The 21,035-nt window shown below is 50.7% G+C and overlaps 1 protein-coding gene across 1 annotated transcript; it reads left to right on the top strand.

Moving 5' to 3' along the window:
* Window positions 1-1,665: 1,665 nt before the first annotated feature.
* On the top strand, window positions 1,666-14,276 carry Qprt (quinolinate phosphoribosyltransferase). The gene is made up of 4 exons (XM_038334338.2): window positions 1,666-1,788; window positions 12,912-13,447; window positions 13,630-13,761; window positions 13,845-14,276. The coding sequence occupies exons 1-4, from the start codon at window positions 1,776-1,778 to the stop codon at window positions 14,061-14,063; spliced, it is 900 nt and encodes a 299-aa protein (XP_038190266.1). The 5' UTR covers window positions 1,666-1,775; the 3' UTR covers window positions 14,064-14,276.
* Window positions 14,277-21,035: the final 6,759 nt, after the last annotated feature.

The following is a 21,035-nucleotide window of genomic DNA, read 5'->3' as shown; positions in this document are numbered from 1 at the left end:
CAGCTTCTGTGACTTCATTTGTGCAGCAGCTATATCAGGCCCAGACGCTGGCATTTTACAGCTCCCTTCCCTAATCTCTGACTCGTAAAGTCTTTCTACCCCCAACCCCATGGTATTTCCTGAGCCTTAGGTGATGGTGATTGGTATAGGTGACCCATCCGCAGCTGAGAACTCAGGGCTATTTATACCCAGCCCTTGGCCAGCTGCAAGTCTCTGTATCAACCACAATCGGCTGCACAAAGAAACTCCCCTGCCTGAAGCGCCGGGCAGCACAGATCTATGGCTATAACCATAAATATTAAAATGCAGTTTGGCCCCCAGGTGTGGTGGCGCACACCTTTGATCCTAGCACTCAGGAGGCAGAGGCAGGCTGATCTCTGAATCTGAGGCCAGCCTGGTCTACAGAGTGAGTTCTAGGACAGCCAGGGCTACACAGAGAAACCCTGTCTCGAAAAAAATAAAAACAAAAGCAAATAAACAAACTATAGATATATGTTTAAAAATATAATATATATTATATAAGTATACACACACACACACACACACACATATATATATTTAGAAATAACTTTTAAATCAGTGGACTTCCATAGACTTCTTCATATAGTCTTAATTTGGCTACCCACCTCCCTACCCTGTCCAAACCCCTTATCCCCACCTCAACCCTGAGTTCACCTCCTCTTTCTTTCCTGCCACCAGTGTTCTGCCGTCTCCACTAATAGCTTTTTCTTGAGTTGGAAGATTGTAGGTTTCCCTGTAACTTTTGCATATACCTTCATTTTGGTTGAACCTTCCAAAACCTAATTCCCACCCCCCAGGCCTGAACCTTTCCACCCCCAGTATCTCTCTGTCTACTTTAACTTTCCTGTATTTACTGGCCCCGTCCCTAGGTATCCACCCGGTGGTCCATCTCTAGTTTTCTGGCTCCCACGTGTACTCTAGGTTAAACATACATAACTAGAGATTTACAGCGAGGAGCCACTATGAGTTAGAACATGTGGCGTGGCTCTGTCTTCTAGAGCCACTGATGTCAGAGTCTCCATGTCACCCTTACAACCTCATCTAAGTATCTCCCAAAGACCCCAACTCCAAATACCTCAGCTGTATAAATTTGGGAGGAAGTTTTCAGCACACTGGCTTTGGAGAGACACATTCAAACTGTGGCTCTCAGGAAGAGGAAAGGAGAATCTGGGGATATTTGTGGGGTTCCTTCTCAGTCCCTCACATACCTTCTTCCTTGACTAGCGAACCACTGCATAGCTAAAAAAAAATGAGACACAAGAGAAGGTATTTGAAATCAAAAGAGAATGGTCTGGATGTGGTGGTGTAAGCCTTAACCTTAGCATAGAGGCAGAAACACAGGCAGGAGCACAGGCAGGTTGATGTACAGTGAGACCTTCTCTCGGAGGTCGGGATGGGTGGGAGGAATAGAATTGGGACTTGACTGAAGGTCTAAGGCCAGGATTTTTTCAGTGCACCGCTACCAAGGCTTTCCGACCCTCACAGGAGAGTGGGTCCGGCGTCCGTAGCCATGCACTCGGAGGGAACTCCAGCAGGGCTGGAAGTGGGAGAAAACAGGGCCTCTTCGGTGCCAGAGGAGGCAGAATTCCTGAATCTCACAGCTCTCCCTGACCCTGGGGTACAGCGCTGGTCCGGAAGAACTAGCTCAGCTAGGCCCCTCCCCACTCTCTCTGGCAGCCCCACCCCCAGCCTCAGCCTCTGGGAACATCGATCTGAACAGTGGTGGACACACTGACCGGCTGCTCCAAGTCACCATGGACCCTGAAGGTGACATAAGTCTCGCTTTGTCTCCCTGTCTCCTGTATCCCCCTACTGTCTGTCCCTCTCCCGAGTCCAGTCATCTCCATCCCTCCCTCTTCTCTAAAGACCCCTTTCCCCTCTGGTCTCTCCTGGACCTTCTTCCCAATCTCACTTCTCTCGAACTTGGTTGAACCCCTAAAGTTCTCCTTTTGCTTCACTGTTCCTTCTGTGTTGAGCCCTAAGGGCAGAAGTTGGGGAATGGAACAGAGGAGGTTGAGGTGCTGGGGGCAAATGGGCTGGTAGTGGGAATCTGGAGCAGTCTCGGACTCTGCCCCTTGTAGTGGCCAAGAGAAGCAGAGGCAAAGTCCTGTCTCATCCCCGCAGGGTGGGGGAGGGGATGAAGTCCGAGCCTGTGGTCAGGCCATAGGAGTCAGGCTTGGGAGTCACAGCACCTGTTGAGTCCAGAGTGCAGCAAGGACAGTCTGCGGGACAATGGGCGGACCTCACATCCTCTCGGCCTCTTTTTCTTGCTTCTGTAAAAATGACAATAGCATTGGGGTTGGGATTCGGCTCAGTGGTCCAGCTCATTGTGCTCAAGGCCCTGTGTCCTATCCTGGCATTTATGTGGCTCATATTTGAACCCTTTGTGTTTCCTCTCCCTCCCTGGGGTCTCCTTCCCCATGCTCTGCCCTTCATGTTGGTTTGTAACCCCTCTGGCTTGACTGTGGAACCTGCTCTGGATCTGTAGCTCCGGCTAGCATTCCTGGAGCACCCTGTGTAAATCAGGCTGGCCTTAAACTCACAGAAGTTTGTCTGGCTCTGTCTCTCAAGTACTGGGATCAACACCATACCCGGTCTGCCTTTCCCTTCTAAAGTAACACTGACCTGGGTTTGAGGGGTTCTCGCAGTTGTGGAAACTCAGGGAAGTTATTTACCCCGTCAGATCCTGGGTTTCTGCATCCGGAAGATGTTGCAGGGATGCAGGAAAACTCAACCAGCTTTGCAGATGTCTGAACCTCTCAGTAGCCTGTTTCTGGGTACCTGGCCCTTTGTGATGGTCTTGAATCAACAGTCCTTTGAGAACTATTTTTAACTTACCAACAAGGAGACTGACCACAGTGAGATTAAGTATCTAGTCTAGGTGACACAGCCGTCAGGTGGCAGGGATGGGACTTTATGTAGGTCACTCTGAGGTCACCTCTAAGCTTTGTTCTAGGGAGGCCATGGTGATGTCCAAGAGCATCTCTCTCTCTCTCTCTGTGTGTGTGTGTGTGTGTGTGTGTGTAGATTGGAGATTGACAAACTAGTGTATCTCTCTCTCTCTCTCTCTCTCTCTCTCTCTCTCTCTCTCTGAGACAAGGTCTTACTATGTAGCTCTGGCTGTCTTGGAATTCACTATGGAGACCAAGCTAGCCTCGAACTCACAGAGATCTGCCTGCCTCTGCCTCCTAAATGCTGGGATTAAAGTCATGGACCACTGATGTGGGATACCCTTCTGCATGCTTTATTACCATTGGTTAATAAAGAAGCTGATTCAGCCAATAGGCAGGCAGAATAAAGCCAAGTAGGAAATCCAAGCAAAGATAAAGAGAAAAAAGGGGGAGTCAGGGAAATGCCGACAGCAGCTGGAAAGGCAAGGTGTGAGGTAACAACCTACAAGCCTCTCAGCAAAATATAGGCTATTAGAAATGGGTTAACTTAGTTGTAAGAGCTAGATTAATATAAATAAATTAAATAATAAAATGAATTAATGATAAGCCTGAGCTAATAGGCCAAACAGTTTGTAATTAATATTAAGCCTTAGAGTGGATATTTGGGAACCAGCAGGCAGGAGAGAAACCTCCAGGTACAGGCCACTGTGCCCGGCGAGTGACTAAATGACATTTCCCTATCATTCCCCACCTTTTCTTCTTTTTAGACTGAATGAACCTGAAACTCACAAACTGGCTGGCCACTGAGCTAAAGGATCTGTCCCCCCAACCAATACACACACACACACACACACACATACACACACACACTTACACTCAACTTGTGAGGATTGCAGACCAGCTTTTGTGTGGCTGCTGGGGAGTCTGATCAGGTCTTTGTTCCGGTGAGTTAAGAAGTTTACCCACTGAGCCATCTCTCTAGACCCCATCCTTGAATTTTTGAGGTTTTAAATTATTCTGCTTAAGACTTTGGGTCTGGGGCCTGGTGTGGTGCACATACCTGCGACGCCAGCACTTTTTGTTGTTTGAGACAGGATTTCTCTGTGTAGCCCTGTCTGTCCAGGAACTCACTCTATAGACCAGGGTGGCCTCGAACTCATGATCCATCTGCCTCCTGAGAGATTAGGTTCCACTTTTGGAACTCCGGATTCTCCATGTCTGGTATTTTTCCTTAAGCAGCTATTCTGATGCTTCTTGTCTTCCTTCATCATCATCTTGAACTGGAGATGGGGGATACCCACTCTTTATTGCCCTCTCGTATCCAGTGGTTACATCCCCTGGAGTTACTTCTGCAGCATCCCTGGTTGTTTCTTCTTTTTGGCATCTTCCGAGCATCCTATCCCCAAGGTTCTGGTACATTGCTGCCTCACACATGTAACATCTGTTGCTTGACTCTGGGCTCAGCCAGAGGTTGGTAAGGGCTAGTAACCTGCATGAAATAAGCCAGGGGAGGATAGGGGAGCCAGCAAAACAAAGGGGCCACTCCAGAGTGTGGCAGAAGCAGTTGGGAGTCAGTAGACAGAAGCCAAGGGGTTATACTGGGCCAAGCAGTGAGTACCGCTTAGCCCATGCGAGCATGCTAGTGGCCAAGCACTGTCCCTGTGACCTTGAGAAGCATGCCCCGCTGTCACAGTTCATTCTGGTTCACTGCCTCTTGCCAAAGCCCTTTCCATAGCTTCCTAAGCAAGAACCCTCGACACAGTTTAAATGTGTCTGTGTCCCGGCAAGCATGTACCACGGAGTGGAAGCCAGAGGTCACCAAGGAGTCACTTCTCTCCTCTGTCGCGTGGGTTCTGGGACTAAAGTCATCAGACTTGCAGACAAGCGCCTTTGCACACTGACCCATCTCACTGGTCCCTAAATATTGAAACATCAATCTTCATTATATTTTCCAGTGACTTCCTGTTGCTCAGTGAGCAGAACCCGGTTCTGAACTCTCCTCCAAGCCTGTCTCTGCCTGGCTCATTCCTTTTCTCTCGTTCCTTTCCAAGTACCGGAACCACATCTATTAGTATCTACCACCTCTCCCGGGTACCTGTGGCCTTTCTCTGCCATCGAGCGCTCCCTGGTCAAAGTTAACCTAGTGTTAGAGCCAGCCCCTTGCGGCCTCACCTCTGTCCTCATGCTTCATTAGCAAATCTTCCTTCGCCCTCAAAGTATTTGTACTGTCTCAGCACTTGTGATAGGGGCTTTACTGGGCCCTATTGGGAAGTCATTTCTGTTCCCTAACAAGTGAGGGATGTTTGGAAAGAACTTGTCAGGAAGCTGCAGTGTGGACCAGCCTCTGTCTCCACCTGCTGTTTGCGGAATGAATCTACAGAAGCAGATGGAAGGACAAAGCTGGAGTCTGTGGCTGGTGGCCAGGCCTTGTCTCAGACACAGATGGGAATTTTACCCCTGCCCTCACAACTGTCCCCCAGTAACACTCACTTTCAGAGAGCCCAAGGGAACATGGGGTAGAGTCAGGAGTGCAATCCAGATGTTTCTGGCTCATACTTCAGGACAGGAACAAAACCCTGGAATCATGGGTGTCCCTTGAAGAACTCTGTATTGATATGTCGTGTGGTCTGGTCCACTGGTTTCTCCTTTCTGACCAGGAAGTGCTCACCAGGGCAGTCTGGTTCCCTAAGAGGACTGCTCCACTTCTGGTACAGCCAGCGGCCCCCTGGGAGGGCGGTCACCCTGGAGGATCCATTGCTCAAGGCAGTTTGGGTCCTTTGTCTACTGATTCCTATCTTCAGCCCTGCCTTTTCTGGGCTCCAAGGTGACTGCAGGCACAACTCAGAGGAAAAGGAGGAATGAAATTGAGCTAGATCTGTGACCATCCCTTCTTCGCGGTGGTGGAGTGTGAATGAGTCCCTGATATGGCCAGTCAGCTTATACCCACAGCCCACACTTCCCAGTTGTATGGACTTACACTATTTTGTACCTCCATTTCCTTGCCTATAAAATGGGTATAGTTGTGGTTGTGAAGATTACATTGCAACCATTCTAGTGAGAATCTTTTTGCATCTTTTGCTTGTGTGTAAATGTGCATGTGTGCACATGTGTGTGGGGTGTCAGAGGTTAATCGCAGGTGTCTCCGCAAGAGCCATTCACCTTAGTTTGGGTTTCCATGCCTGTTCTGTGAGTTCTGGGATTCTTCACACTTTCGCAGCAAGCGCTTTTGTAACTGGGGGTTTCTCTCCTACCTACTGGTTCCCAAATAATCACTCTGAGGCTCAATATTAATTACAAACTGACCTGTTAGCTCAGGCTTATTATTAACTAGCTCTTACAACTTAAATTAACCCATTTCTATTAGTTTATATTCTACCACGAAGCTCATGGCTAGTTACCTCACATCTTGCTTCTCCAGCAGCTGCTGGTATCTCCTTCGACTCCACCTTCTTTCTCCCTGTATTCAGTTTGGCTTTTCCACCTGGCTATATTCTGCCCTGCCATAGGCCAAAGCAGCTTTATTTATCAGCCAATAAAAGCAACACATATTCACAGTGTGAAGGACATCCCACATCACACTTTACCCCTGGGCCATCTCCCAAGGCCAGAATGAAGACACCGGAAGGAGACACTGTGCCTTCTCTTTGGCTGTGACATTAGTGAAATAATCATCTCTAAAAGTTAGAATTTCTTGGAAAGCTTATGGCAAAGCTCAAGACCGAGTGTGTCTCCAGGAGGAGGCTGCCCCAGGCTACTGGTCAGGCACCTTGCAGGAGGAACAGCAATAATGGGCAGGGCCACCCCTGACCAGGACTGCTTAGTTTGCACATGCCTCTCACCCTGTATTTAAATCTAAATCTCACATGAAGGTCCCCAAGATGGCCCAGGCTGGCCTTGAACACGAAGTTCTCCTGTCTCGTTGTCTACAGTAGCTAGAGTTACAGGCTCACACCACTACACCCGAAACACCTTTTTATTTTATTTGTTAATTTCTTCTTCTTAAAGAAAAGGCCTCATATAACCAAGGCTGACTTCAGCTCTCTACACTGTGGAGGGTGACCTTGAACTTCTGATCCTCCTGCCTCTGTCTCGAATGCTGGAATTATAGGTGTGCTAGCCACAGGACCCAGGACTTGCTGCATGTCAGGCAAGCGCTCCACCAAATTAGCTGTACCCCACCCCTGCCATGTCAATTCCATCAGAGTCTTCTTCATTCCAGATAATTAATTAAAAAGGTAGCCCTTGAGAGGTCAGGTTTACGGCTGAGTGAAATTGTTGTATTCAGTGTAGGTGCCAGGGAGGAACATCCCTCGTGGATAACACGGCAAGGACTGCAATCTGTCCCTGGCTGACAGCTGTCCCCACCAGGCAGCTCCCTGTACCAGCCTGGCTCCCTCTGAAGCTCAGCCTCTCTCTGAAATAGTGCCTTCCTGGCAGCTGCTAATTAGGAGAGCCTGGCTATTCAGACCCACTCTGGAGATCCCTTTTGTTGGTAGTGTTAGCCAGTGGGGCTTAAAGAACACCAGATGTGCTTGTTTATCCTCCAAGTGGAAACTCTGTGAACAGTGTGCCTTGCACCAGGCAGCCAGGCCCGCTCATCTCCAAGCCATCTGTGTGGGCAAAGTCTGGGGGCTGAAGCAGCTGGGTTCTCCTGAAAGCACTCACTGTGGAGAGAGAGAAGAGCAATGGCTGCCTCCTCCCACCTCATCCCTCTCCCGCTCTGCTCTTTAGGAAGTTTCTCTTTCCCAGTCTCAATTTTCCATCTATCAACACGAAAGCCGTGTAGTGTGGAGGATCGTGGCCAGGACCTAAGACAACACACAGCCAGTGACCTGGTATGGCGGGCACCCGCATGTGGTGGCCATTGACCTTTCCGGACTCAGAAACTCTGCTAGCAATTAGATTCCTGCTGTGCATTCTACAGGGTATCCTAATTCCACCCCCCATCACCCAACCCCAGCGGGGGCCCAGGGATCAACATTTTTGCACAGCTCCTCACTAATTCTGTTGTGCAAGAGACTCAGAGAGTGGAGCCGCAGCTCGGCAGTTAGAGCGCTTGCCGCTCTTGCAGAGGGCTGGGGTTCGCTTCCTAGCATTCACACAGGGTCTCACAGGCTGCTGTGACTCCAGTTCCAGGGGCGCCAGTAACTTCTGGCCTCGGAGGGTACATGTGTAGTGAACACACGCCATCTCGTGGGCTCTGCCGCGCACTGCTTTTAACCTTCATATGCTGGGATGTGGGGGCACTCTGAACACCCAGATACCTGGGATCCCCCAGCCCAGAATCAGCCCAGGCGGCGGAGAGTTAAAACAGGCTTTCCAGATGACCCAAGCGAGCCACGCCGCTCTGGGTGAGGGCCCTTGCTCAGCGCCTGAAGCCAGTGGTTCACACGCGGCGCCGCCTCCACTTCCTCACCTCACGGTGTAATTTTTGACTGTGACCTTGCGGCTGTTTCCATCACACCGTTACCCAAACTGCTTTAGCCAAGGCCTCTTAGTCACTAAGTTGCGAAGTCCAATGACCCATTTGCAGCTTCCACTTACTCTGCCCGAGCACTATTTATTGAATCTTCGCCCCACAACCTCCAAACATCCGCTCTTGATTCTCTAGGCGTTGTCAGCCACACCTCAGCCTGCGCCTCCCCGCCCCCCCCCATGCTCAGACACCATGCCCACAGTCTCGCTACTCCTCACCCTCGCATCTTCCGGGAACAGACCCATCTACCTACTCTGTCTGGGCACCCTCCATGTTTCTTGTGGGCGCCTACGTTAACACCTGCAGAAAACCACCGGTTCCCTCCCCAGCTGTGTGGTAAACAGGGCACCACGGCACCACACCGAGACTCTGAGATTTGGTTTCTATGCTTTTAGAAATAGGAATGACTGCCCAGCGGTGGTGGCGCACATCTTTAATCCCAGCATTCAGGAGGCAGAGGTAGGTGAATGTCTGTGAGTTTGAGGTCAGCCTGGTCTACAAGAGCTAGTTCCAGGACAGGCTCCAAAACTACAGAGAAACGCTGTCTCAAAAAACAACAAAACAAAACAAAAAAAAAAAAAAGGAAAAAAGAAAAGAGAAAGAAATAGGAATGACCCTTCTGGGGAGGCTAAGATGAGGCAGCACTCTGTGGTACCCACATGCCCAGGGCTCCCCATGCCCGTCCCACCTTCTCCTGATGTTCCTCTTGCCCAAACTTCTTCTGCTTTGTTTGTGTTCAACCACTTGGAACACAAACCCGAGGCTTTCATACATAACAGCTGCCAGTTCGGCAAATTCCACCTCAGAAGTAGCTCTCACACCTGCCCTGCTCTCCCGTCCACTGCTGCCTACGTTCAGGGCTTTGCCACTTTCTGTTGGCTGCCTCGGCCTCCTTTGGGTGGCTGAGGTGACCACACTCTTCATGTCCAGCTCTGTGGGGGTTCCTGGGATCCACCCCGATTCCCAGGCTAAATCTCAGACTTGGCTCACCTCCCATCTCTCCAGCGTCATTCTCGGCTTTTTACCTTCAAATCCCTTCGACCTCAGCCACCTCTGCCTGGTAAACATGACTCATCCTTCCCGGGCACACACAGCCACCTCCTCCAGCACCCACCACACTTGCGGGATGCTTCCGTCATTTCTTCAGCCAACACACCTACTGTTTGCCTGACGACATCCCTCAGAGCTTAGCAACCCAGGGTCTCTGCACCATTATCCCTGTCACAGACAATAAAAGGCTGAGCCGTGGCCTGAACACTATTGAGACTCAGGTCATGCCCCAGAGTCTTTGAGCTGAGTCACTGCACCAAGTGGCCTCTCTGATGGCATGTCTGCCCCTTCATGTTTGCTATAGCGTATGAACTTGTCAATATTTGGCCATTTTTACAACTTTCTCTCTTTCTCTCTCTCTCTGTCTTTCAGCAGGGTTTCCCTGTATAGTTAGTTCTGGTTGTCCGGAAACTCACTCTGTAAACCAGGTTGGCCTTTAACTCAAATCCTTGAAAATTGCCTCTGCTTCCCAAGAGCTGGCATTAAAGGTGTATACCACCACTGCCTGGATCAATTTTGCAAATTCATATAGCTCAGCCCACTAGGCATTTGGTTGCTTTATTTTATATTTACTTATTTGTTTTTGAGACAGAATTTTACACAGTAGCCCAGGCTGTTCTGGACCTGTGTATGTAGCCCAGGCTGCCCTCAGACTTGTTGAAATCCTCCTACCTCCTACCTTACCCTCCCACATGCTGGGATTACAGGCTTGAGCCCCTAAGTGGCCCAGGCAACTGGAATACAGATGAAGACCAGACAGGAGTGTGGTGCAGATGGGGACCTTTTCACCTAGCAAGAGTCTGTAGAAAGAGAGGACGATGATTGGGGCAGGGGAAGGGAGGATGCTGAACCAGCTGAGGCTCAGGCCTGAGAGGGGCAGGAAGACCCATCCGCCACCATCTCCATGGCAGCTGCTCAGTCAGTGGGGGTGGGGAACAACAAGCCGGAAGTGGGGTTAAGAGAAGAGAGAGTGGAGGGAGCGGTGATGGGAACTGGAGTTCCACAGTGGTAGAGCTATCAATGACAGCAGAAGTGGCGGTGGTGGTACACGCCTTTATCACAGCACTCAGGAGGCAGAGGCAGGCGGATCTCTGTGAGTTCGAGGCCAGCCTGGTTTACAGAGAGTTCCAGGACAGCCAGGACTGTTACACAGAAAAACTCTGTCTCGAAAAAACAAAAAAGAGTGAGCAGGAGGCAAGTGATAGAACAGAATCATCTAGAAACCTTCCTCTAAGACAGGACTCTGAAGACAGTGTGGGCAAATGGGAATTCACAGCCTAGGAGCACAGGAGGGGCCGATGGTGCAGAATTACTAACAGGAAGTCCTAAGGGGTAAGGAGGCATTCTGGCCGCACCAAACTGAACAGAATTCTCAGCAAAACTGCGTTTCAGAAACCAACAAGGGAGTCCAAAACTATTTGGGGAACTGGATGTAGGTGGCTCGCACCTGTAATCCCAGCCTGTGGCTGCCTGGAGTTCAAAGCCAGTTTGGGTTCCAAAGTGAATTCCAGGACAGCAGGGGTGAAGTGGGGGGTGCGGTGGGGGTGGGAGTCGAGGGAAGCAAATTGCATGAAGGTTGCAGCTCTTTGACCAACCGACAGGTGGCAATGTTGCATCATATCTGGGTCTCTCAGCAGTGGCCAGATTCTGAGACTCTTAAAGGCTGCAAGGTCCTTTAGTTGGTGCCTTTGGAAGTGAAATACCTTAGAGATACCATGCCTCTACCCCTTATCCCAACCACACATAGCCAAGCCTAGTTTGCAGCCGCACTCAGACGTCTAGTTCTGAACCTGCGGCCACCTTGCTGCGTGTGCCCTCAGCCCATCTGCCTTTCCTACGTGGTCCTTTGCTGTAAATACCTGAACTTCCAACTTTATATATAATACCTGGTGTTTGTCTGTGAGTGGGGTTCGGTGGTAGGAATACTTTTTAGAAGCTCAAGGCTCTGGTTTAGATTCCCACCATAAATAAAATACTTGGTGTTCCAGAGAAAGCCAGGAAGAAAGAGGGTTTCAGGGTATAAACAGCGAATCCTTCTGAGCAGCACGGATGAATGAGATGGGTGCAGAAGTCGGTTGCCCGTGCTGATAAATACAGAGAGCCTTGGTGGTGCATGCCACTAAGGAGGTGGGACGACCGGGAGTCCAGGCTGGCTTTCCTGGGCTACCTGAGCAGAGCATGTCTCCAGAGAACAACAGGATATTAAATATCTCATCTGTAAATAAAGAGCTTTGGACCCAACAGTAGGTTTAGTTCATAAAATATGAGACACCCAGTTACATTGTAAGTTTACTTACAAGTTGTTAAATGTGGAAGATGATCCGAGTGCCTACCTACTTGGGTGTCATAACAAAACAGAAGGGCAGCTGGTGGGAATGGGAAGAGGAGGCAGCTGCTGTTCAGGGTCCAGAGCTTTAATTCTGAAAAGGGGAGGTTATATGAGGTTAGTAAGACCACTGGGCTCAAACGCACTAGACGATTCGACCCATGGTGTTTCTTTAACTATGAGACATAGGCTGGAGAGATGGCTCAGCCATTAAGAGCACTGCCTGTTCTTCCAAAGGTCCTGGTTTATTTCCCAGAAACCACATGGTGGCTCACAACCATCTGTAATGAGATCTGGTGCCCTCTTGAGGAAGAGACCTGGTCAGGTGTCCTCATCAACTTAGACCATGAAACCCAATATGGACAAGTTCAACAGAACCACCATATACGGGCTGCCCATGCGTGCTTCAGCATTGCCAGGGCATAGATTTCATTTCATTTTCACCTACATGCTTTCAAAAATATACTCTTGCAAGATATCCTTTGACCTCCACTCAAGTGCAATGACACCTGCGTGCGCGCACACACACACACAAACAATAAATGCAGAAAAGATTTACCAAAAAAGGCATGGTTTGATAAGAAGGAGCAAAATGCCCTACTTCTTGCTTCTACATTTCATCACCATCATCATCTTTATTTATTTATTTATTTATTTATTTAGAGACAGGGTTTCTCTGTAGCTTTGGAGCCTGTCCAAGCCTATTCTGGAACTAGCTCTCCTAGACCAGGCTGGCCTCAAACTCACAGAACTCCACCTGCCTCTGCCTCCCAAGTGCTGGGATTAAAGGTGTGCGCCACCACCGCCCGGCTCTACATTTTATTATTGTTGTTGCTCTTTTGAGACAAGGTCTGAGGGGGTCCTCATCAGCTTCTGCGAGGGTGGGAATTATTGGCATGCACCACCACACCCAGCTTCCTTATAAAATTCCTTGATGCTTGCTGAAAGTTTAACTTTAGCTAGGTGCAGGCTATTTTTATTTACTCTGACAACCTGGTAGGCTCCAGACCTAACCCTCTGCCCCAGCTCAATCTCCACTCTGATTGGCTAGCGCCCTGTTGACCATACTTTTGGATAATTTGGGGTCACCTCTGGCTACAAGGGAGGAAGTACAAACCTAGCAACCCTCTCTCTGGTTTCCCCGCAGGTCTGCAGCTCCTGCTGCCCTCTACGACCCTAGCAGCCCTGGCAAACAGCTGGCTGCAAGAAGACTGCCCGAGCCTCAATTTTGCAGCCTTGGTCACTGGATCAGCTCCTGCACAGGCAGTGCTGTGGGCCAAATCTCCAGGGGTTCTGGCCGGGCGACCTTTCTTTGATGCCATCTTTACCCAGCTCAACTGCCAAGTGTCTTGGTTCCTCCCAGAGGGATCGAAGCTGGTACCTGTAGTCAAGGTGGCCGAAGTCCGGGGACCTGCCCACCACTTACTGCTGGGGGAACGGGTGGCCCTGAACACCCTGGCCCGCTGCAGTGGGATTGCCAGCATGGCGGCGACAGCTGTGGAGGTGGCCAGGGGCACCGGCTGGAATGGGCATGTGGCAGGCACGAGGAAGACCACTCCGGGGTTCCGACTGGTGGAAAAGTATGGGCTCCTAATCGGCGGGGCTGCAAGCCACCGCTATGACCTGGGAGGGCTGATAATGGTGAAAGACAATCACGTGATGGCAGCCGGCGGCGTGGAAAAGGTGAGTGCCTGGTTTAGCCGCTGTTCTCACTAGGGTCCGCTTCTGACCCTCATTCCAGTTCCTCCAACAGAGTCCCAGGGTCAGGGACGCCATCTGTAAATGGGGCAGGCCGACTTCCGTTTTGCGCTTCATGGTCCAGTGCCAGGCGAGCCAACCTCACCTTTTCTCTGTCGGCCTTGCAGGCCGTGCAGAGGGCCCGGCAGGCAGCCGACTTCGCCCTGAAGGTAGAGGTGGAATGCAGCAGCCTGAAGGAGGCCTTGCAGGCAGCAGAGGCTGGGGCTGACCTGGTCCTGCTGGACAACTTCAAGCCTGAGGTGAGACGGATCCACTCCTGGGCAAGGTCTGTGCGGGGGAGCGGGTGGGAAGCTCTCACCTCCTCTCGGCTTGTGTCTTACAGGAGCTGCACCCCACAGCGGCTGCCCTGAAAGCCAAGTTCCCTAGCGTGGCTGTGGAAGCCAGTGGGGGCGTCACACTGGGCAACCTCCCCCAGTTCTGTGGGACCCACATTGACGTCATCTCGCTGGGGATGCTGACGCAGGCTGCTCCAGCCCTGGATTTCTCACTCAAGCTGTTTGCTGAAGGCACTACTCCAGTGCCTCATGCCCGTAGGACCTAAAGCTGGAAAAGACGCCACCAGCAGGCGTCATTCTGGCTCGTTGGCCCTCTCAGGTCACACCTCTTTAGGTTCAGAGGCGACAGGACTCATCTGACACCTGAGCTTCCCACTAGTTCCACCAACCCCAGCTTGTGTGACCTGCCGGGCCGACTTTGATTTTGCTTGCCTCAGTTTTCTCACCTGTAAGATAGGTCTAATAAATGTTCGACCTTACTGAGCTGTTGACGGCAGCTACCGCACACGGATTGGTAAGTAAACGCTAGAAAGCAGTGCGGCTCCCCTACTCTAAGACATAAACTTGTTTTCAAACACCACCTTCTAGGAAGGTTGCCCCTTTAACAAACGGTGTTTCATAGCAAGACTCTGGTACACAGCAGCTGACATCACATGGCCTGTGTGGGCAGCTGGGGACATTTGACAAGAAACAAGCCACAAGCACAGCCCAAACTCTTTTCTTTGTTTGCAGTGTTGAGGATGGGGCACGTTCTAGCCTCGGCCCTCTTTCTTCCCTCCCTCCTTTCTTCTTTCCTGCTCCCCTCCCCCCCTCTGCCTCACCACGTAGCCGAGGCTGGCCTTGTACTTTAACTGTGTTCTCATGGCTCAGACCATGCCACCACACCTAGCTTAAACTCTTCCTGCATGTGTGGACTAGAAGCCGTGATGAGCAGTAAGAGGACACTGGATAGAAATGCATGGTAGTTCTCTTTTTATACCAGGAGCAATATCTTTTTTTGTTTTGTTTTGTTTTGTTTTGTTTTTTGGGTTTTTTGTTGTTTTTTCGAGACAGGGTTTCCCTGTAGTTTCTAGAGTCTGTCCTGGAACTAGCTCTTGTAGACCAGGCTGGCCTCGAACTCAGAGATCCACCTGCCTCTGCCTCCCGAGTGCTGGGATTAAAGGCGTGCATCACCACCGCCTGGCGGGGAGCAATATCTTATATTTGAAGGCGTGTGGCATCGGGTTTGCCCCCTGGCTGATGCCCGAGGTGCTACCGTGATCTCACCCAAGCCTAGAATCTCTAAGGCCCTTCTAGGAGGAACACAACGAGAGGTCCCAGGTCCTGGTGGTCCATGAGGTGATATTTCCCAGGGGCCCCCTCTGGGGCATCCTCTGCCTCTTAGAGCCCACACATCTCTCCCTTTGCCTCAGGAGAGGAAAATTCAGTTCTTTCCCACAAAGGCCTGAGGTTGACTGAGAAGTAGTTCCTGCCTGATGTCCCTGGGGGTGTAGAAGGGCAAACACTCAGCTCACTTCAGTCTGAAGCCCGACAGATAGAGGCCCGCATCATCCATACCCCTGCCTTCAACCAGGCTGTGTGTCAGGAGGCCCCGAGTTTCTTGGCAGAGATACCGGGCAGAGCTGGCTGCTGTTCTGAGCTGAGGGGCTGTTCTCATGGGCACGGCCTGAATGTGCCGCATAGCACTGCGCCCATTCTCTCTGACCCCCTCCTGGGTTCTGCCCTTCCTCTTGGAGCAGCATGGCCACACTCTTAGCAAGGTGGTCCAACCCCAGAGACCTTAAGTCTTTGAGAGCCCTAACTCCTGCTTCATTTCTGAAGAGGAAGAACAGAGTCCCCTCATAACTGGGCACTGCTGGACCCCAGTGCAGGAAATGCAGGGCTAGGGGTGCTCTATAATCAGAAAGCCCCAAATCTAGAATTCCAGGTGGCATCAAGGCCTGAGAGGGGCAGCGATGAGGAATGTATATTAGGAGACCCAAACCCGTGCTCTAGAATCTAAAATTAGCGAGTGAGGCTGGACCAGACAAGGGTGGACTGTAGCCAGAGGCCGTCAGGACTTCCTGCACATGTCACATACACAACCTTGCTGTTTTGTTTTTGCTTTTAGGTGCGAGCTCATGTAGCTTATATAGCTCATGTAGCCCAGGTTGTCCTGGAACTCACTGTGTAGTAGCCAAGTCTTGATTCCTAACCCTTCACCTCCCAAGTGAAGCCACTATGCTTGGCTAGTGTTAAAATTATTATTGTTTTTAATGAACTCTGTCGTGCTGAATTTTAAGCTCAGTTTTGAACTCAGAAATGAGTGACCCTTCCAGGATTCTCTGAGTCTGTGAACTAGGAAGGCATTCCATTACCAGAGGAAAAGAAAGCAAATGGATTCCAGGCAAGCCAAGCAGAACACACTCTCCTTGCAGGAGAGAGATGGGGGTGTCGGTTTCCAGACAGAGGCAACTGCATGGGCAGGGGCCCAGAGGTAGGTAATGGCTTGCAGTTTGTGCTGAAGTAGTTGGAGTTGGCCTTGGAAAGCAAGATGGCTAAGGGATGGGCTGGCTCCAGACCGCAAAATGGTAGGTCAGAGGCTTTGGACTCTGTCCCAACAACAATCAAATACAAGCTAGAAAATGAGACAAGCCTATTTTCAGTGAGGAGTCCTGCAAAGGAAGATGTGTTTGGAGAGGCACAGGGTGGCTGCAGGGAGTTGGGAGGAAGCGGCCTGGGAAGGCTTGAATGTGGGTCTTGCCGTGGAACAGGCTCCAGTCGGGGTAGAGCGGTGGTCCTCAGCCTTCCTAACGCTGTGACCCTTTAATACAATTCCTCATGCTGTGGTGACCCCAACCATAAAATTATTTCCCTTGCTACTTCATAACTGTAATGTTGCTCCCATTATGAATTGTCAGGTAAACATATGACGTGTAGGTTACCTGATATGCTCTCTCCAAAAGGGTCAAGACCCACAGATTGAGAAATGCTGGGGTAGAGGCTTGAACCTCTTAGCGGGCTCAGGGGGCAGAGAGAGGCTGGGTGTGGCTCAAGGGGTGGAGGGAGGGGAGGGCAGAAGAGGAGTCTCCCTTCCCTCTTGGTGGCTGGCTTCCTGGCCAGCCTGGGACTAGGGCTACAGCGTTTCTCCAGGCTGCCCTGTGCCCAGTGAAGCCCATTTGACAAAGGGCCGAGTTGACTTGCTAAATGAAGGTGCCTGCTGCCACCATCCCCCGGCTGTGGCATCATCAGGGCAGGCTGGTAGGTGAGAAGGAAGAAGCGGGAATGTGTGCGCTGCCCCAGATGTGCAGGTCCCATCCTCCAGTTGCTAATGAGGAAGTGTGGGCTGTGAGCATCTCCACGCTACCCACAAAGACACTGAAACTCATGGAGTTGAGAGCACGCTGAGGAGGGTACATATCCACGTAGTGGCAGGCAGAATTTGAACGCATTCTTCACTCCTCCCCATGGATGCTGGGCACTGTTCTAGATGCTGAGTGTAAAGCAATAAGCAGGCCAAAACATTTGTCCTTGTGGAGGTTGTATCTGAGCCTGGGGTTGGGGTGGAGTCGGGAAGAACAATGAAAAAGGAAAATTCTTACAAATGCCTTTATAACCACCAGAGGGCAGTGCAACCACGCAGTTTGGGGATTCAAAAAGCCTCTAGGCGAGTTGGCCAGACACACTAAATACAGCGTCTATCTGTTCCCTAAAACTGGGCTGGTGATGGAGCCATGCCTGTGTTCCCAGCGCTCACCAGACAGAGCCCGGAGGACTGCCTGTTCGAGGCCAGTCAGGTCCCCATAGCCCGTTCTAGTCCAGCTGGCTGCAGACTGAGACCCTCTTTTTTTTTTTTTTTTTTTTTTTTTTTTTTTTTTTTTTTTTTTTGCTTTTTCGAGACAGGGTTTCTCTGCAGCTTTAGAGCCTTGTAGACCAGGCTAGTCTCGAACTCACAGAGATCCGCCTGCCTCTGCCTCCCGAGTGCGGGATTAAAGGCATGCGCCACCACCGCCCGGCTGAGACCCTCTTTCAGAAGAGAAGAACGCTAGGACTAGACCTCGTGGCTGGAGCACCTGAGAAACTGAGGTTGGAGAATCACATTTTGGAGGCCAAAATGGGCTGCATAGATGTTGTCTCAAAAAAAAAACTGGGAACCGAACAAAAGACCCTTTGGCAGGGAAGGAGTAGAAAGCTAGGGGAATTCTTCTACCTAGCTCAGTCCTGTCATAGAGCCTCACCCAACTGTCCAGGGTAGCCTGGAGACACGCGAGGCCCACACTCTGGGACAATTCCCTGGAGCCCGTGGAGCCCGTTGACCGTCGCTTCCACTCTTTCTCCTGCACGCTTGCCCCTCCCCCAACCAGTCGGCTTTGGCTCACTCATCTGGCTACCCAGCCTGTCTGCCATTTGCCCTCCTGCCCACCCTCCTATCCCACCCACACGCTTACACTTTCATCGAGTCAGCTCCGGCCGGACCACTCAACCCAGTCACCACCTGAAGTTACGTTAGGTCAGAGCCGGAGGCCTTCCATCAAAGACAAGAGGTCAAACTCAGTGGAGAAGGAGCACACGTGAGTGTGAGTTTTCGCAGGAGTTTTTTATGTGCCCAGCCCAGTGAAGGGTGGAGGCTATTGAAACCAGCAAGACCTTTTAGCAAGCCAGCTTTTGCACTTAGAAACGATCTCCCTGTGGTGTGGCGACAGTCACGCATTGTTTATCGTAAGCCCTCGGCGGAGGTAAAAGCTGCACATGTTTCTACGTCTTCCTGCTTTGTTCTCACGGTGTCCCGAGTGATCGATCATTTTGGACGCTCTGCTTTCTGAGGTCCTGAGCCGCGAAGCCAAACTGTGAATTACAGAAAATCTAGGCACTCGACCGTTGGTAAATTCACACTTATCCCTGTGAACACCAGCTTTCTCCAGATGGTTTGGACTGTGTTTGACACGTCCTGGCCAGTGAGAACCAGCACAGCCCTTGCAGGAGCGAGGGGGTGAGGAGGTCATCCTACACCCCTAGTGTGGTGGGCGCTCGGCAGCCTCCTTCGTCCCCAGGGCTGGAGAGTGTCCCCAGGGCCGGAGAAGGACCCCAGGGCTGGAGAAGGACCCCAGAAATGGAGAGCGTCCCCAGGGCTGGAGAGCAATCCCAGGGCCAGAGAAGAACCCCAGGGCTGGAGAGCGTCTCCAGGGCTAACAAGGTGAACAGGAAGAGCTGCAGTTACAGACAGTTGTAAGAAATCATGTGGGTGCTGGGAATTGAACCCAGGTCTTCTGGAAGAGCACCCAGTGCTCTTAACTGCTGAGCCAGCTCTCCAGTTCCTAAAGCTGACTTCTTGAGTATAACACAGAGATGAATTTCATGAAAAGTTAGAACAGAGTCACATGATCAGATTTTTTTTTTTTTTTTTGATTTTTCGAGACAGGGTTTCCCTGTAGTTTCTAGAGCCTGTCCTGGACCTAGCTCTTGTAGACCAGGCTGGTCTCGAACTCACAGAGATCCGCCTGCCTCTGCCTCCCGAGTGCTGGGATTAAAGGCGTGCGCCACCACCGCCCGGCACATGATCAGATTTATTAAAATAAGGGATAAGGGTGGGTACAATGGCACAGACCTTTAACCCCAGCACTGAGGAGATCAAGGCAGAGGGATCTCTGTTAGTTTGAGGCCGGCCAGGGCTATGTAGTAAGACCCTGTCTCAAAGAAAAGATAAGGAATAAATATGCATTTTGTATTTAAGCATGAACATTGGGAATGAGGAGCGTGCAGAGAGACTGGGCAATTTAAGGAAGGACAGTATGCACTTAAGTCTTGAGACCCTGAGAGAACTTTGCTTTGGTGGCTTTACAGCGACTCAGTAGGGGTTTGTGAGCTTCTAAGTTACAGTTATTCAGAGGCTGTCATTTCAAACAAGAATTAAAATGTTCCAACATGTAGATTGCAAGGGTCAAACTCAGACTGTTGGGCGTGGTGGCAAGCACCATTAGCAAGTGAGTGGTTTCGCTGGTCTCTAGCTTGGTTTTTCATTTTGTTTTGTTTGAGACAAATTCCCACCATGTAGCCCTGGCTGACCCAAATCCACTATCCAGAGCAAGCTGGCCTCAAGCTCACAGAGATCCGCCTGCCTCCGCCAGCCTCTGCCTCCCGAGTGCTGGGATTAAAGGTGTGTGTCACCAGGCCTGGCTAGCTTGTTGTATTTTGTTTTTTTGAGACAGGGTTTCTCTGTATAACGGTCTTGGCTGTCCTGGAACTAGCTCTTGTAGACCAGGCTGGCCTTGAACTCACAGAGATCCACCTGCCTCTGCCTCCCGTGTGCTGGGTTTAAAGGTGTGCACCACAACCACCTGGCTTAGCTTGTTGTTTTTAACATCTTCCTTGGAGACCTCTGTAGGAAGACGAACATCTCTGAATAATTTTACCCCAAACTCAGGGGCCTCTTTTCCTTCCCATGTCTCTGTAATTTCTGTCCTTCAATTTTTCTCAGTTTACACATGCCAATGATTGAATTAAGATACGTACACATCACCTTCAATATTGACTTCTCCTTTCTCACTCCAGTCTTTAACTCCATCCCCACCCCTCCCCAGCCCGCAGTCTGGGAGTACTCCCTTCTACTTTCCGCTCTGTGAGTCAGGTTGTTTCCAGTGGTTTTACTCTGTGTAAACGAGAGCGTGACTTCTTGCCCTCTGCCTAGGTTCCTTATGCTTTGCAAATATTGACCCCTTTTCAAACACTGCTGGCAAATATTTTCTCCTAACTCTATATTGTCTCTTTACTCTGTCCCTTTATGCCTGCTAATCTCCTATTGCTTGTCAGATAAACACCAGACCTTTGTATCATCCATAAAATGATGGTCATCTTGATGATAAGGAGTATTCGGGCACACCTTAGTCATCCTTATTACCGAGGCAAGACCTTCCTGAATAGTGTACCTTTCCTGAACAGACTGGTGAATTCTGAGTGTGTCTAATCTGGTTGATCTGCCCTGGCTTTGAGTCAGTCCTGACACTGGTCTGGCTAATCCTGCAGGTGCCTCTTTCCCTGGCCTTGAGTAGCTTGCTTGCGTACACACACACACACACACACACACACACACACACACACACACACTTATTGATTCCTTGCTGGGCATTTGAGAGGAACCCTATGAAGACCGGGGCTCCAGGCTGCTCAGCTCTGTCCTCTGGGGAACCATCCTGAAGCCTCCACGACTGGTCCCTGACTATCAGTTCTGTCTCCCTAGTTCGGAAAGACCTTTGGGCGACTCC

Source organism: Arvicola amphibius, chromosome 1 (assembly GCF_903992535.2).
Source record: "Arvicola amphibius chromosome 1, mArvAmp1.2, whole genome shotgun sequence".
In the NCBI taxonomy this organism is placed as follows: Eukaryota; Metazoa; Chordata; class Mammalia; order Rodentia; family Cricetidae; genus Arvicola; species Arvicola amphibius.
This window is presented reverse-complemented; position numbering and strand designations above follow the sequence as displayed.

Excerpts from the sequence above, each read along its gene's own strand:
- Qprt (XM_038334338.2), top strand. Across the intron at positions 13,448-13,629 it reads CAGCCGGCGGCGTGGAAAAG|GCCGTGCAGAGGGCCCGGCA; the intron begins GTGAGTGCCTGG and ends TCGGCCTTGCAG. Across the intron at positions 13,762-13,844 it reads TGGACAACTTCAAGCCTGAG|GAGCTGCACCCCACAGCGGC; the intron begins GTGAGACGGATC and ends TGTGTCTTACAG.